We start from the raw sequence: 15986 nt of genomic DNA, 5'->3' as shown, positions 1-15986 counted from the left end.
AAGAGCACCGGGCAGCGGGACTCGGGGCAGGGCCAGCCCCGCGGCCGAGGTGAGCCGGAGGGCCGGGATGTGCCCGGCTCGGCGCGGGCAGCCCCGGGGAGCGGGCAGCGCCATTGCCGGAGTTCGGCGCAGGGCGGGTCGGGACCCTGCGGCTTGCTCCGGTCCTCGGGCAGCGCAGAGCCGTTCCCGCTCCGGGCTTAGAGTAGCAGCAAGCTCTTCCCGCAGGCCTGGGCGGAAAACTCCACAAAAGTTACTGCTGCTTTTACTTCTGGCTTTGGTGGGCTTTGATCCAAGCTGCAGGAAACCTGGGAGGACGAGCGTGCTGCTCTGCTGCCCGGCTGGGGCTTGCACTCCTCTTCACATCTCCCCCTGTGTGGGTGCGTGTCTGTTTATAGCGGTGACAAGAAGAATTAAGGACATTGCTGTAACGTGTCCGTGGTTGTCCCCTGGCACAAAGTCTGTAGGTGACCTTTCTCGGGGGGCGTCTGATGCTGCCGGTCATCTCGGAGAGCCGCTGGCCCTGGGGTCGCCAGGAGCCAGGGCTGTGTTCACAGGGCACCTGCATGTGTGCCCCCCAGCAGGGCTGGCTTCACCAGTTCGTCCACATTTTGGACAAAAAAATTAGCAAAATCTGATCCACCTTTTTTGTTTGGATAATTCCGTGGCATTGTTTGCACCCATAAATAATTAAGCAATAATTAAATAGGAAAGAAGCATCAGGGAGATGTGCCCCAAGTGCTGTCTGGGTGGCCAGACTCTGCAGAGCTTGTCAGCAGGTCCCTGGGGACTCTGCCCCTTCCTTGGGGCCTGGGGTCTCCGTGCTGGGTCTGCCAGGGCCCCCACTCCCCGGTGACATCCTGACCTTGGCAAGGGGAAGACTGTTTCACTGGCACCTCGATTTATTGCTAGGCAGGGGGAGACATTATGAGGAAACCAGGCTTCTGAACTTTAATGGTGTAGATAATTCTTTATCTAGATTTGTGAAATGCTTTGAGATCTACGGACACAAAGGTCTGTGTGAGGAGCTGGTGTTTGTTATTGCAACACTTGACTTCCTCTACCTTGGGAAAGTTGAGCTGATTTGCCTTCCCCTCCCACTCAGTCCCTCCCAGTCGCTTCTTCTGCTGGGTGGAGAAGAAATGTTAACTGTGGCTGAGGTTCTCTGCTTTCCATTTTGCTTCTAAACTAATCACTGGAGTTTCATCTAGGGGAATATTATTAAGCAGGCTGGTTCTTCTATCGTCAGGAGTGTAAATCTGGAAAAACCTGAAAAAAAGTCTTGCTTGGTATGTAAAGAGCAAATTGAAAGCTCTGCCCTGGAAAGGGCTGAGTAGATGAATACAACAACTTTCTGTTTGCTGAGGATCTTTCCATTACAGGCTGATGTTACACTGATGTCCGGAGTCTGCAGGCAGAGTTGGTGCCTCAGCCCTTGCTGCTAGGTTCCTGCAGTGCAGGGCTGTATTCTGGTAACAGGCCTGAATTTCAGGTTGATTCAGCAGCTTAGCGAATGTTATAACTCTGAGTTATTCTATCTCTTCTAGCTCCAGATCCTGCACAACTGCCCAGTGCTCTCTTCCACCATGGAGGGTTTCTCAGGGTGTGGTTGAATGGGTAGATGTTCTCAACTGGTTGCAGGGAGTTGGTCACTGCCATGGCAGGTTGCAGCTTGCTCTTGCTGTGGAGAAATGTACTGAATGCTGAGAGCTGCCTGTGGGTCCAGGAAGCCCTGCCTCCCTTCAGACTATATTGTTCGGGCTCAAGGCTGCTCTGAGCCTCTAGCTGCATGAGGTGGTTTCTGTAAGAACCCAACCAAGTACAGCAAAATGGTGTATCAATGCTCATCAACTGCAAAAACTTTGAGGAAACTCTCCCTGTCTATGTTCTGGGTGAAGGAGGTGCTCACAGGGTGCCACCCCACCGCTGCTTCCTGGTCCACAGGGCATTTGCATGCATCAGAGGTGGTTTGGATGCAAATCATGGAAAGATGGCAGAGTTTGGGGCCAGGTGATCCTCCTGGCATGTCCAGGGGGGGGAAGTGAGCCAGTGGGACAGCACTTCTGTCTGCTCTTGCCTGCTAACCTCCATTAGTGTATGATCAGAAGTTCTCCTGAAGAAGTCCTTGCTCAGAGTCGGCTTCCAGCTCCTCAGAAGCTCTCATCAGCCTGGCGGTGCTGCATGGCCTGCGAGATGCTGCTGGGTGCCAGCCATGGTCTCTGGGGAGCCAACAGCATCTGCTGGGCACAGGGATGATGAGGCCTGTGCTGGAGAAGTCACTGGGCATGGAAGTCCCCATGATGACTTCCCTACCACTGGTGCCAAGGTGGCCTGTCCTAGCAGCCTCCAAGTGTCTCGGTGATGGGCATCCTTACCCTTGTGGTTCCCCTGAGAGCTGAGACCTGGGGAAGTTAAGACATAAAGCAGAAAGTGCCTTGCCCAGGAGGTCTGTGGTGGCCCTGGGCCTTCTCCCCAGCACAGCACTTGCGTTTGCTGCTGGGGTGGCCTGGCTCTAGCTGCTGCCTGGGGAGATGGTGGCCCCAAAAGGAAGGAGGGGGTGGTTTGTAGGTAGCTGTGATTGTCTGGGCCATTGCCAAGGACAGGTATGTAAATGTGTAAAATGACCATGAGGTGTCTGCTCTGTGCTGGGCACTTGCTCTGGCTGGCAAACACTGGGCTCATGCCCTGCAGAGTCAAAGAGGCTCTGGGGGGGAGGAGGCCATCCCATCTCATGGCAGGATCTCTTCCACCTCTAGTGAGCTGGTCCTGCTCTTTGCCTAAGAAGAACTGATCCCAGCTCATTAGCAGTGATCCTGATTTTAGCCACAACATTGTCAGCTCAGGTGCACAGAGCTCAGCTGTTTGAGCATCTCCTTATCACAGGTTCAGCTCAGCTCAATCTGACACTTCTAAGAAACAGCAGTGAAAACTTTTTTAACATGTTTCTACCCTGCAGCTCTTCCCAGGGGTGCTCCCAGCTTTGCTTTGGGATTCTGCCTATTGAAGCTACCCTTGGTTTTGGAGCTGTTCCTCAGCTTCCCAAGTAGGATGTGCTACAGGTCTGCTAGGAGAACATGTGCATGGTTGTACTCATCTTGCTGAGCCCCTCCCAGGTAGATATGGGTGTATGAAATCAAAGACAGTTGGCAAAAGAGATGAATAGGCGATATCAAAGACTTTTATTGACATGCTGGAGACCTGTCTATGCTGGAGCATTTCCTGGTAGAAGTGGGACGCCATGATGGACCAGAAGGAGAATTTTTCCTGTGCCACAGTGGCTTCTTTCCCCAGTGACACAAAGTGACACAAAGGCTTGAGTGAGGTGCTTGTGTAGTGTTGCCTGCTGCCCGCTGACCCTGAGTCCAGCCTGTTGCTGAACCGGCACAAACACACAGCACAGGCAGCTGCAGTGTGGTGCAGCTCTCCCAGACCCTGTGGCCTTCCAGGTGAATGGTGGCTCCTGTGGCCATGCCTGCCCTCTCTTGCACCATATCCCTCTTCCATCACGTCCTTGTGCTCAGCTGAGGGGACATGTAAAGCAGCAGGCAGTGATGTGCCAGCCCAGGCAATGCCACGTGCCCTGTCCCAGCCCTGGCAGCCCTTGGTGCCTGCGCAGCCCACGGGAGGAGGATGTGGCAATGGCTGGAGGTGTGTGGGGAGCTGTCCTGAAGAGGTATTTTCCCCAGCTGTCTCACTGCCTGCCTTCACTTGCCTACCTCCCTCTGCTCTTGTTTGAAAGGCAGGTTGGGAGAGAAACTTTCGAGGAAAGCTGTGTGCAGAGAGCAGGGTGAGCACAGGGCAAGGGTCTGCCGGGGACTTGGCAGGGGGCCAGGGCGAGAAGGGTGGTGCAGCAGGCTTTCTGTCCGGAGGTGTCTGGGGAGGGTGTTGGCTGTACCGTGGTTGCCCTGGTGCTGGTTCGGGAAGGCAGGGCTGTGCTTGGACAGAAGCAGGGATCTGAGCTGGCCTGGCCATGGCCACAGGGCTGTGTTTCTGGTGAGTTTGTCAGGGCGGGCAGTGTGGGGCTTGCACTGACTTTGCTGCATGTGCCCAGCCAATACCTGCTTGGGCATACAGGCAGCACAGGCAGGAGGTGTCTGATCCAGCCTAAAACCTGCCAGTATGAACTTAATCTGCAAAAATAGGTTATGCATGGATTTGCACCAGTGTCATGTGTCTGTAGTAGATCAGTCTTTTGCAAGATAAGATATTGGGATTTTAGGTAAATTTTGGAAAACGTACAGCCTGACTTATTCTATGCTTAGACCCCAGCAGAGGGTCCTGGGGGGACATCTACATGGCCAAGCCCATCACCGAGCAGGAGCTGCCTTCAGCAGGAGTGGGGCTCCTGGCAGAGCCTGTGACACCTGAGCGGGATCTGGGGGTTCCATGAGGCTAGGACGAGGGTAGGCAATATCACTGATGGTTTAATTGCCTGCACTGTGACTGAAACAATACTGCCTGGAAGCTGCCTGCTTTTTGCAGAAGGTGACCACCGAGGTCACTTTCCAGCCTGTCACAGCAAGTAAGTTGTTGCTGAAGCCTTCCCTGCCCAAAGACATGAGCAGGCACTCAGGCCTGTGCTTTGCTCGGCTGCTCCCTTCCACGTCCATATGCAAGACCACCCTGGAGATAGTTCCGTACAAGTGGCCGTGAGGAGGTTTTTGTTGCAAGCAGCTGGTGGCCTCAAGCTTTCCTCTGTTACAGGTGGTGACGCTAAGGCTGCTGGGCAGTGCCAGGGGGATGGCAGCCATCCAGGAGCTGGAGACACTCGGAGGCATCAGAGGGGACGTGCAGAACACCGGAGACACACCATCACCAATGGCGTGGACTTCAGCATGGTAAGGGGACAGCCCTGCCATGGGCTACAGCAAAGGGGCCCATGCTCCCCGGGGGAGGTGGATTGCAGGTGTCCCTCAGTGCTGACACCAGCTCTGTTTGGGCTGTAGCTCCCCCTGCCCACCCTGCACATGTGAGTTGTGGGGTGTCGGGCAGATCCTGGTATTTTGGATTCAAAGCTCTGTTGATGTACGTGGAGGTCCTGCCATTACTCTGAGGTGCTTTCTGTCCAGAATCATGCCAGACAGGGAGGAGGTGCGTGTTCTCTTGTCTCTGGAGTGGGAGCAGCCCATGGAGCTAGCAATGACTGCATGGGTGCCTTCCCCAGGGTCAAAAACTTGGGCAGGGAAAGGCAAACATGCAGGTGTAGGAGCAGGTGGGTCTCTGGGCCATTCAAGCACTTCAGCAAAGGTCAGGTATGCTCTCTGCTGATGAGCAGTGGTGCTGGGCTGTGTCCCCTGCCACATGTTCTCTGCAGATCAGGGCTCAAGCATGCTAATCCTCTTGACTCCCGAGAGAGTTTTTGCCAGTAATGCAGAGAAATCAGCACTGAATTTAGCTGGGCAGCCCAGGATGGAGGGATCTGCTCCCCTCTCTCCATCCCTGAGTGGAGAAGCTTGGATCAGATTGCCTGGGTGAAGGGATCTGCACTGCTCCCAAGTGGGATGATGGAGTTGCCTGGGCATGTTGCCCTCAAGCTAAATTTTCCTGGGAAGGGAGCCAAGACCCAGCCTGCAGGATGAGTGATGAGCTGGAGCTTGTCTCGCCAGTGTCGGAGCTGCTACCAAGGCTGTGACTGTCACTTCTGCACCTCTTCCCCTTGCACACTGGTGTCACCCTGCTTCCTGAGCCCAGCAGGGCTAACTGTTGGCATGAGCAGCATCAGCCTAGCGCTGTCCTTGAAGGACATAACATCCTCTGACACCTGGCTGAGGGGAGGTGGTTTGTGTACACATAGTTTGCTGGGCTTGCAGCCATGAAAGGGCTTGGGGTGCTCTTGGGCTGAGGGAGTCTCTGCCGAGAGGTTCTGGCAAGGAGTAATTAATGTAGATGTGTGTGTCTGGGGTTGGGGGTCTCTGGCCCTCAGGGTTTTGGTGGCTGGGAGATGCTGCTTCAGAGAGGGAAGGTCTCTCCTTCTCTGGCAAGGCTCTTCCCCCTGTGCATGCAGTTCCAGGCTGGAGGCCATTGCTGCCATGAGCTCAGGATCCTGGTACTGGTGAGGAGGAGCTGTTGGGTTTGTTTCCAGCTCTTCCACAAGCACTCTTGCTCTGGGCTTGTGTTGCCCTTGCCCCTGTTTCCCCAGATTGTTGTGGGGGTGGTGGGAGGGAGGTCCTCAGCCTTTCTTCCCCCTTCCCTATGTACCAAAGTGCTGTACTGCCTGTCGCGTGCTCCTCCCCCTGGACAAGGGCTGTCTGTCCCTGTCCCACAGGTGAGAAGCCTTCCCTGGCACCCCGACGGGAACCTTTGGGTACTAATCCCCCTTCTGAGTGTAGACACAGTTGTAGCAGGTTGGAGTCCAGCAAGGACCAAATCTCAGGGCAGGGCAGTGCTGGCCCCTCCTCCCTGATGCTGGGAAGATAATGGGCCCCACAGAGCCAAGGCACTCAGCTGTGATTTGGCTGATTTTACCCCCGGACTTGGCACTGGTGAGGCCACCTCTCGATGAGTGGGTTCAGTTTTGGGCCCCTCACCCCAAAAAGGCCATTGAATGACTCAAGCATGTCCAGAGAAGGGCAACGGAGCTGGGGCAGGGTCTGGAGCACAGGTCTGCTGGGGAGCGGCTGGGGGAACTGCAGGGGTTTAGTCTGGAGAAGAGGAGGCTGAGGGGAGACCTCCTGGCCCTCTGCAACTCCTGACAGAAGGGTGAAGAGAGGGGGGATGAGTCTCTTGAGCCAAGGAGCCAGCGCCAGGCCCAGAGGGAATGGCCTCAAGCTGCCCAGGGCAGGGTCAGGCTGGCTCTGAGGAAGGATTTCTGTGCAGAAGGGGCTGTTGGGCGTTGGAATGGGCTGCCCAGGGCAGGGGGGAGTCCCCATCCCTGGAGAGGTTGAAGAGTCGGGTTGACCCAGCACTGAGGGATCTGGGGGAGTTGGGAACGGTCAGTGTGAGGTTCATGGTTGGACTGGAGGAGCTTCAGGGCCTTTTCCAACCAAGATGATTCTGTGATTCTGTAATTTGCCTAAAGCTCATAGAGGCCTGGGAGCTTTGATATTCATCCTGCATATCCTGGGATGCACTAGGACTGGTTCATCCTGAGCAGCAAAGCAGAGGTGTGGGAGCTGTGCTGCAGCCTCAGGACACTTCACACCACCACAGCTGATGTCTGCTTAGCTGGTGTTTTTCAGCCAGTCCATCATCCATCAGCCTGATTTCCCCATGGCCACAGGGGGTAGCTGGGATGAGACCTTCTGTGAGAGGCTGAGCGCTTTAGGTTGTAGGCGGCCCAGGGCATGGCACTGTCCCCTCCCCTTCTGCCTCGGGTAGCACTAGCCAAGTCTGGTGCTGCTCCAGAAGCTGCCTCCGTCCCCAGAGCATCCTGTCCTTAGTGAGATGCCATCTGTCCCCACACCTGGCAGAGCTGGTCATGTCCCACTGCTCATTGGGATGCTACCTCTTCCTCTGGTCACCATGCTGGCCAACAAGCCCAGTGGGACCAAGGCAGGCCAGGTGGCTGCAGGCTGTGGCCCAAGCTGGGTGGGGTCCTTGCCATGGACAGCACTTTCTTCATTCCCCTCAGCAACAGCAGGCATAGCACCATAGCGCTTCCCCTGTGGGTGTGTCCCCTCTGGTCCATAGATCCATCCAGGCATGCTGGGGGGGTGTGGAGTTGCAAACAGCAGTTCCAGGAGCAGGAGCAAGAGCAGCCCTAGTGTATGAAGTGGCTGGTGAGGGGTGGTTGGGAGGCTTCAGGGCTGGGGGGATGGGGAAGCAAGCTCTGGTGGCCTGAAGAAGGTGTTGGCTTAGTCTCACTTGTCCCTCGGGGTGGGGATCTGTCACTTCTGAGCTGAATCACCCCCCTCCAGATGCTCTTCAAAGCAGCAGGAGAGGTTCCTGAGCATCCAGCAGCTTCTGGGTAACTGAAGTCCCACTGGTGCTTGGAGGAGACTCTCCTGGAGCCCAGTCTGGGCGATGGAGGCCTGGCTGCATTGTGGCAGAGAAGACAGAGGCAGCTCGGCTGGCAGCTCCCTGTGCTCTTAGCATAGAGCCAGGGGAACAGGAGTCGGGGAGAAGCCTGGCATGGCTCAGGAGAAGGGGATCAGGAACCCTGGGCTCACTGGGTGAGGGCCAATGAACAGGTCACTGCACCAGTCGCTCTGTTCTCCAGGGATGTTCTCTTGCCACCTCTGTGATTGCCAGTGGCAGTGCAGTGCTGAGGGGCAGCAGGAAAAGAATGTGGAGCAAGAGAGCCCATGTGCCCCAGGGCTCCAGCCCCTGCCTGCCCTGCAGCAGCTTTGGGTGTACCACAATCTGGCAGAGGAGCCTGCTCTGCTTCTCCAGGAGGGTGCTCTGGGGTCAGGAGCCCTGGGCACCCCTGTAACAGCTCTCCAGGCTCCTAAAGGTCTCTGCATGCTGATCTTTGAACTGAAAGACTGGCAGAGACACTCAGCAGAAAGTTATGCTATGCTTTGCTCGGAGGTGCCTCAGGGTGGGAGGTGGAGCAGAGGGCTGGGGGAACAGGACTGTAGGTTTTTCCCCAGATTCCAGTCTGCACTTTAGCTTGACTCCTTGCTGCTTGCCAGAAGCTCTGTGTGTTTGCTGCTGGATGATGCTTTCAGCCTTGGGGGAATTTGGGGAGTGGCTGCAGGCCCTGCTCTTGCTTCGTTCCTGGATAAATAGGAGGTGGAGAAACCTGCTTCTGCAGTGGGGAGCAGGTGGGTGGAGGTGGCCTGACTGTCTTTTATCTGCTTCAGTTTTCTCCCAAACTGGAGAACTCTTCCCCTGAAGCAGCATCAGGCAGCAGCCATCATCCAACTCCTCTGTGGCTTTTTATGGGGAGAGGGTCTGAGACACCTGCCCATATCCATATCCCTCCAAGCCTTGTGAAGAAACCAGCACCAGGGGCTTGACAAGGCACTGGTGGGGAGCGGGTGACATCTCTGTGTGCTTTGTCCTGCAGCTGAAGCACATGAAGGAGCTGGAACAGGAGAAGGATTTCCTGCTGCAGGGTCTGGAACTGGTAGAACGCACCCGGGAGTGGTACCACCAGCACATCCAGTTCATGCAGGAACGCCAGAGGCTCCTGGGAAAGAACAAAACCACTGCCGTGAGTCTGGGGCTTGTTCTTGGGGTGCCTGTCTGCTTGGAAGGATCTGGGGCTGCTCTGTGGGTCTGGAGAACCAGGATGGGACTTAGCTGGACTTGGAACTGCCCCCATGGTAACCCCCAGCCTCTTCTTCCTCCAGATCTCAAAGGAATTCCTCCCTGAGGGCGGACAGAGCCACCTGGGGCGCCTGGTGCCCAAGCTACAGGAGGTGAACCGCTGCCTGGGTGACCTTCTTTCCACTGCCAGCAAGGTGAGAGCAGCATTTTAGCACCTTGTGATTGTTGGTGTGAGCTTGGGACCCATCCTGTCCTTCACCTCATGTGGGTGGCTGGGCTGACACATTGGAGCTGCCAGGGTTTCCCCAGGCTCTGGGGAGGTGACTTGGCTCTATTTTCAAGATAGGGGATGAGGAACAGATGGCCAAGAGGACAGCACAGCTGGTCCCAAGGTGAGCTGGAGGATGCTCAAGGCATTTGGGGGACTAAAGACGATCCTGCAAAAGGTGTAGCCATTGTCAAGTGAATAAGGGAACCAACCTTCCGAGGTCCTGAGTCAGCCCTCTCAGAGCTGCCTATCTTGCCAGGCTCTTGGCAGGAGCTGGGCACACTGGCAGGAATGCTTCCCACCTCTGCCTGCTGTGCTGGAGACCCTGAAATGGCCTGTGCTGGGCTTCTCTCAGTTCCCTGTGTGCCACAGAAACAGCTCTGGTCTTGGAGAAAGGTTGGGGAGGGCCACTGGGAAGGAGGCTCAATGTCTTATCACTTCCCTTCATCTCTGCAGCCAGCAAACCCCTCCTCAGCTCTGAGCAGGCTGGTTCCTGTGGCATCCCCAGCCTCAGCAGGCTCCCAGCAAGCCATCAACATGCTGAAGGAGCAAAACCGACTTCTTACCAAGGTGAGTGGGGTATGGAGGAAGGAGATACCCTTGAAAGAGGCTGGTAGAGGAGATGGGCTGGGATGTGGCTGGGGAAGGAATATGAGGCACTGGAAGGTGCCTTCAGCTTGGCCAACCTTGGTCATCCCAGAGAAGGGCATGTGGGCTGCACCTGGAGACCCTCTGCAATGCAGCTGTGTCCAGGTGCTTGCTGGGGATGGGACATCTCTGCCAGAGAGAAAAGGCTGTCAAATACAGGTCATGAGAGGGTGCAGACACTGCAGCTGGGGTCTGTGAGCAGGGCTGCTGGGGAAGGGGCACCAATGATGCTCCTGCCAGGGTCAGGCTCACTGGTGGGTTTCACATCCCAGTACCCACAGCATGAAAAATGCCAGTGTTTTCCTCCTCTGTCCCATGCAGGAGGTTACTGACAAGAGCGAACGCATCACCCAGCTGGAGCAGGAGAAATCTGCCCTGATCAAACAGCTCTTTGAGGCTCGTGCCCGCAATAACAATGAAACAAGCCAGCTGGACTCCACCTTCATCTAGTGCCTGTCTCCCTGCTCCCTGTCTTCAAATTTCCCTGGGGGTTTCGTGGGACTCTTGCCCAAAACCCATTGCACCTGTTGCTCCAGGTGTTGTATCTTGAGGTCTGGAGCTACTGGTGGCACCTCTGCAAGAGGAAAGAGGGAAGGCGTTTCCCCAACCCTGCCTGGGGAGCATCCCCATACCGCTCTGCTGCTGGGCTTCTCAGCCATGCTGCTCTCAAGCTGCTCCTTTTCTGTCTCTAAACAGATTGCAAGGACTGTACCCCCAACCCCGTGATCCCCAACGTGCTGGAGGAAACAGCTGCTGCCTTCGCAAGGGGAACTGCTGTGCTCTTGGCCTCAGGCTGAATTTTGGCTGCTCTCAGAAAAAGATGATGCATCTTCAACATTCCAGCTGGCACCTCCGGGCAAGCCTGGCCACTGAAGGCTGGCTTCTCCCCTGCCTTTCTCACTGTTGGAGAACAAGATTGAAGTTCCAGTGGGACATGCCTGGCCCCTCTCTGCTGCCTGAGTTCTGCCTGCCAGTGACACTGTACTGGGCCAGAGCAGTGCCCACTAGTGCTCCTCCTGGCATAATCCCTCTTTCCAGTTTGTGGTAGTGATGCCATAGTCACTGTTTACATGTCTGCAGGCTCTGGTAGTTAATGAGCCATAGACCCAAACGAGGTAGCCTGTAGCTCTGAGCTGCTGTTTCAGGCTGTTTGCAGATAGAAGCAGACACCTCTACATCCATTTAATTGGCTTGACCTGGCAAATGTTTTCTTATTATTGCCAGGCTTATATTTTTTTTCATGATGACTTTCAAAGGAGAGGTGATCTCTTACAACATGAGGATGCTAACGCAAGCCTGATTTCACAGAGGGCTTTAGGACGAGGTTTTGTACTTAGCTGAATGTGGGTGACAGAGCCAAGGCTGATGGGCTCTTTCATTTGCACATCTCCAAGAGGAGAAATGGCATCTTTGCCTGTACTGGTGGTGGATGCTGGCTCCCCAGGGTGACGTCCCAAGTGTGAACTACACCTCTCCCCAAGTCTTTTGGGTAGGTTGTGGTGGTCTAAGTGTGGGTCCTGTTAGACTGGTGCATCTCAGAATACCTCCTCTTTTCCACCCAGCTCTGATGATACTTGAGCTGAACGATGTCTTCCACTGTGGCCTGGTACTTGGTATTTATGGTACTTTCCTAGAAGATCCTTGTGAATCCCCATGTAGCACAGTCCTGGTCCTCTGTAGCTCCATGGCCAGGACTTGTCTCTCCAGAGTTGTTTCATGCTCTGACTTTCCTGGCATGATGCCGTGGCACAGTGCACTGAGATGAGCAGAAGGTGCTGGACCTGCCCTGCCCCGTGCAGACCAATTCCTTTCTCACGCCTGTTTTTATCTGTCCAGTGCTGTCTGTCCCATCCACAGCTCCTCTGAGATTGATCTTGACCTGAAGGTCACTGCAAGGCACAAATCCCTGCTCTACCCTTGTGCCTGCTGCCGTGTGTCAGAGTGGGGATAAGCAGAGTGCCGGGGAGAGGGAGGAGGAGGAGGAGCAAGGCCATAGCTAGTCCTGTCCCTTGTCTGCAGGAGTAGGGTGTTAGTTGTCCCCTGGGCATTGGTACTTGCCATCTCTTTCATGATGCCACCTCTGGTGTCTAGTACCTGTTTTGCCTGAGGTTTAATTAAAAGCAGCCCTCTTTATGAGGAGTGTCACCTGTCTGTAGAATAATAAAGTAGGATGAACTATTTAATTTGTCTTTCTCTGCCTAAATCATTCCATCTACTGCTACGAGCACTGAAGTTCCTGACTGTTCTGTACCACAGGATGTGGGGTAAGCTGAGGTTGCACAACTGTGGCCTGAGCACGAGGATCCCAGGAGGTCTCTGCTCCAGGCTGTGTTCCCCTGCCCTTTCACATCTGCTCTGGGCTTCCCTGTGCCCTGGGGCTGGGGACCCCACAGTCTCTTCTTGATGCTGTGGGATGGGGTCATAAAGCCACCTGCACCCCTTCCAGTGCTTGTAGCTTCATCTGCCTGCTCCTCCAGAAGCTGTGCTGGGGGTCATGCTCTTCAGGTGGTGCTGATGTAGCTCACAGTCTTTTATTACACTTTAAGCCCACTGTCCCTGTGACTGTGGGCAGCAGTGGTCGTGGTGCTCTGCAGTGACTTGTTACTGTGGAGACAGCCAGAGGGGACCTCGCTGGCACAGCACAAAGCAGTGCACATCCCTCTGCCCTGTGCTGAGGGTGCCAGTGCCTGATCGGGGCCAACCTGGGGCTCTACACTGGCCAGAGGTACCTTCCTATGCCCTTCAGCACAGCTGGGCTGTGGGGTGAGCTGAGACCCCCTGCACCCAGCAGAGCCAGGAGAGGGATCTGAGCCAAGTCGCGTGATCTTTGCTGCAGCCTCTTTCAAGTGATGCATATGGCAGCCACGAGTCTCAGACAGAGCAAGGAGAGGGGTGATAATTGTCTTCAGTTCCCATTTCGTGCTTTTGCTTGGATGCAGAGCCCATGAGGGCTTTAAAAGGAAAGAGCATCATTGTCCCTGCTCAGTGCTGCTCTGTGCAGAGCCAGGGCAGCTCTCCCCCTGCCCTGCGGCTGTCGCTGCCCCAGCCCAGGGGAACGTCCTGGCCGTGGCCTGGCAGTGCTGGCCCCGGGCTGGCTTCCTGGGGGACTGCTGCTGGTGCAGCAGCGGAGCTCCAGAGTGTGATGGGCCTGCTGGGACTGGCCCCCCCCAGGAGCTGCAGGGCTGACCTCTAGCTGCCAGCCCTAGCCTGGTCACCCTGGTTCTCTGCCTGACCCTAACCTGTGTGTTTGCACTGTGTCCACTTTGGCACCCTGAACTGTGGGGACTGGACCACTGCAGTGGCAGTCCAGAAGCCACAAGACCTGGGTTTGTGGCCAGGTCTGTAACAGATGCACTGGATGACTTGGGTGAACATCTTCCCTGCTTTTCAGTCTCTGTTCCCGTTAGAACTGGGTTTGCACAGATCTGTGAATGTGCCTCCAGGGCTCTTAATCACATCTGCAAACCACTGTGTGAAGCTGCAGTCCACTCTGGGAACAGCTGGAGCAGGTCTCTGCTGTTCCCAGCCAGGGCGGCTCCTGCTGACCCACCTCACCTCAGCCCCTCCATGCTTGAGATTGTGGTGTTGCACCTTGGTTTGACATAGTCAACACGTCATTGGGTATTTATCACAGGCACAAGGGTGAGACTGCATGGGGGTCCCCACTGCTGAAGCCTGGCGCTGGTCTGTTATCAGGAGCAGAGTGTGCTTGGCCCTTGACTGGGCTCAACCCAGGGATGTGTCTGCCCCCTGAGTTGCTCTGGGGGAAGCAGGACCTTGTCCTCTGTGTCCTCAGCCATGTGGTTTGGGAAGGATCCAGTCACCCAAGTCTATTTGTAGTTTCTCTCTCTTCTCTTGCCCAGCTCCATGCCCTTCTCACGCCCTTGGAGGCTGGGCTGTGTGCCCAGCTACCCCGCTTAAAGAAGGACTGCTCTCCCAGCAGAGCAATTATCCCAAATGCCAGCAGGAACAGACACATCTTGGGCCTCTCACCCATACGTTTTGTGCTTTTTTCTTTTCTTCCCTGCTGCATGGTTAGAAACATCATTAGGTCCTTGCTGCCCTGGGTGGTTTGCAGCAGCTCCAGCACCCAATGTGCTGTCAGCCCACACGCTCTGTACCCACTGTCCTGCAAATCCCTGAGAGATGAACCAAGCACGTGCTGAGCTGGAGAAGGCCCTGAGTCCTGGGGCTGATCCTCACCAGGACAGGGAGCTGGGTGTACCGGGCTGTCTTGGCTAAGGGGGTGCCTGCTGCAATTCAGACCTGCCAGCTGGCACCCACTACCTCTTGCTCATCCCCTTGGTCCCTCGTTGCAGGTGTTCTCCCACCCCAGCCCATCCCTGTGCCTTGTTCCTTCAGCCCTGCCTGTATCCCAGGCTCCAGCTCACCAGCATTTCTCTCATCTTGGCAGAGATAAAGCTGCCTCCTGCCTTCAGCATTACCTGGCACATGCTCAGTGCTCCCCATTCCTCCTCCCTGCTGCAGCCATGGAACAGTTCCATGTTCCACTGACACTTGAGGCACAGTGGAGTAAAGATCTACTCCCAGGTGAGAAGGGACTGGGTCTGCCCTCCCCTCTGTGGGATACAGCAGGGCAGCAGTGGGTGAGGCTCTGTTGCCCCATCCCAGCTCCTTCCTGGGGGACGCTGGAACTGGGGCTGTGCCTAGTGCTCCCAGCATCTCCATCACAGGGGGACTCGGGTAGAGCACCCTGGCTCTGCTCCAGCTTCCTGCCAGGTTTGATATCTCCCTGCGGCCACGACCCCAGCCTGGCATGGGTGCTCACTGCTGCCTGCGCAGCCAGACAAGCCTCTTCCAAGGTACAGCTGATTGAAGACAGATGTCCCCTCCCAGGGAGACCGGGTGCAACCAGGAGGGGTGGGGCTCCCAAAATTCCTGCTTTGCTCTGCAGCTGCATCTCATGGGAACCATGACTCTACTCCCCGCATTACATAAAGACGCAGCTGCCTGTGGCAGATGTCCACTCTGTTTCCTCACCCTTGGAGAAATGGTTGTCAGGGACCAGAGTGGGGGCTGGTGTCCTGGCCAGCACACGGAGGGGGGGGGGCACACTCACTGTACAGGTGCCTTTAGACCCAAAATGCCCTCCTGTGGGGCAGTGATGTGGCAATGGGTGCACACATGGTAGAGGTGGCCCTCTCTTCCTGCTCTGCCATTGGGGCACCTCTGGTTGCCTTTCCTCAGAGATGGGATGGTGCCAAGTGGGGACATGCCCTGGGCAGGGATGGGCAGCTGAAGGGGCCGAAATGTCTGTACGGGCAGAGAGCCTGTGCTGGAGGCCGGGCTACAGCCGTGTCCCAGGGAACAATCAAACCCTACCATGCAATGACACCATTTAACTGCCTGGCCTCAGTTTCCCCAGCTGTAGGTGAGGGTTGAGCAGACGGATTAGCATGTCTCTGTGGTAGGAAGCCTGGGCTGCTCTGTGCCTGCGCCCTTTCACCAACAACATTTTTCCTTCATTCATTCCCATGTCTCTCTGCAGTCTGGAGACAGGGCAGGAGGACATGTAACTCCCACTTGCCCTGCAGCCGGATTCAGGGGCTGGTGCTGGGAGCAGTGACTCCTACTGTTACTGATTCTTACTGATTTGATATTAATTTGAGCTGATTTTAATGATTTTTTGATAAGGAATGATTATGCCTTATCAATTAAATGGGATTTTACAGGAGTATTAGTTTTATAAAAAGAACCTCACCTGAGTGCATGCCTCCAATTTACCCCAAGGCATCCCTGCAAGGGTCTGAGGGACCCCCCTGCTGCAGGCAGCTAGCAGCACCCCATCCTCAGACAGGTCCAGGCAGGCAGGTTTGGTTTCTTTTGGATGCTGAAAATCATCTCCTGGAGGAGGTCTGGGGGGTGTCTACCGGCCCAATAAGACACCAGGTAGAGATGT

The 15986-nt window shown here is 55.7% G+C and overlaps 1 protein-coding gene across 1 annotated transcript in view; it reads left to right on the top strand.

The window, feature by feature from the left end:
- SAPCD2 (suppressor APC domain containing 2) overlaps positions 1-12396 on the top strand; it is a 12514-nt gene extending 118 nt beyond the window's left edge. The window contains exons 2-7 of the mRNA XM_026860708.1: positions 4-49; positions 4702-4835; positions 8948-9094; positions 9234-9344; positions 9875-9988; positions 10388-12396. Coding sequence (XP_026716509.1) covers positions 4-49; positions 4702-4835; positions 8948-9094; positions 9234-9344; positions 9875-9988; positions 10388-10516 — 681 coding nt within the window. The 3' untranslated portion in view covers positions 10517-12396. The remainder of the gene's footprint in view (positions 1-3; positions 50-4701; positions 4836-8947; positions 9095-9233; positions 9345-9874; positions 9989-10387) is intronic.
- Positions 12397-15986: the final 3590 nt, after the last annotated feature.

Source organism: Athene cunicularia (genome assembly GCF_003259725.1).
Source record: "Athene cunicularia isolate RWA chromosome 17 unlocalized genomic scaffold, athCun1 chr17_part1, whole genome shotgun sequence".
Taxonomy (NCBI): domain Eukaryota; kingdom Metazoa; phylum Chordata; class Aves; order Strigiformes; family Strigidae; genus Athene; species Athene cunicularia.
This window is presented reverse-complemented; position numbering and strand designations above follow the sequence as displayed.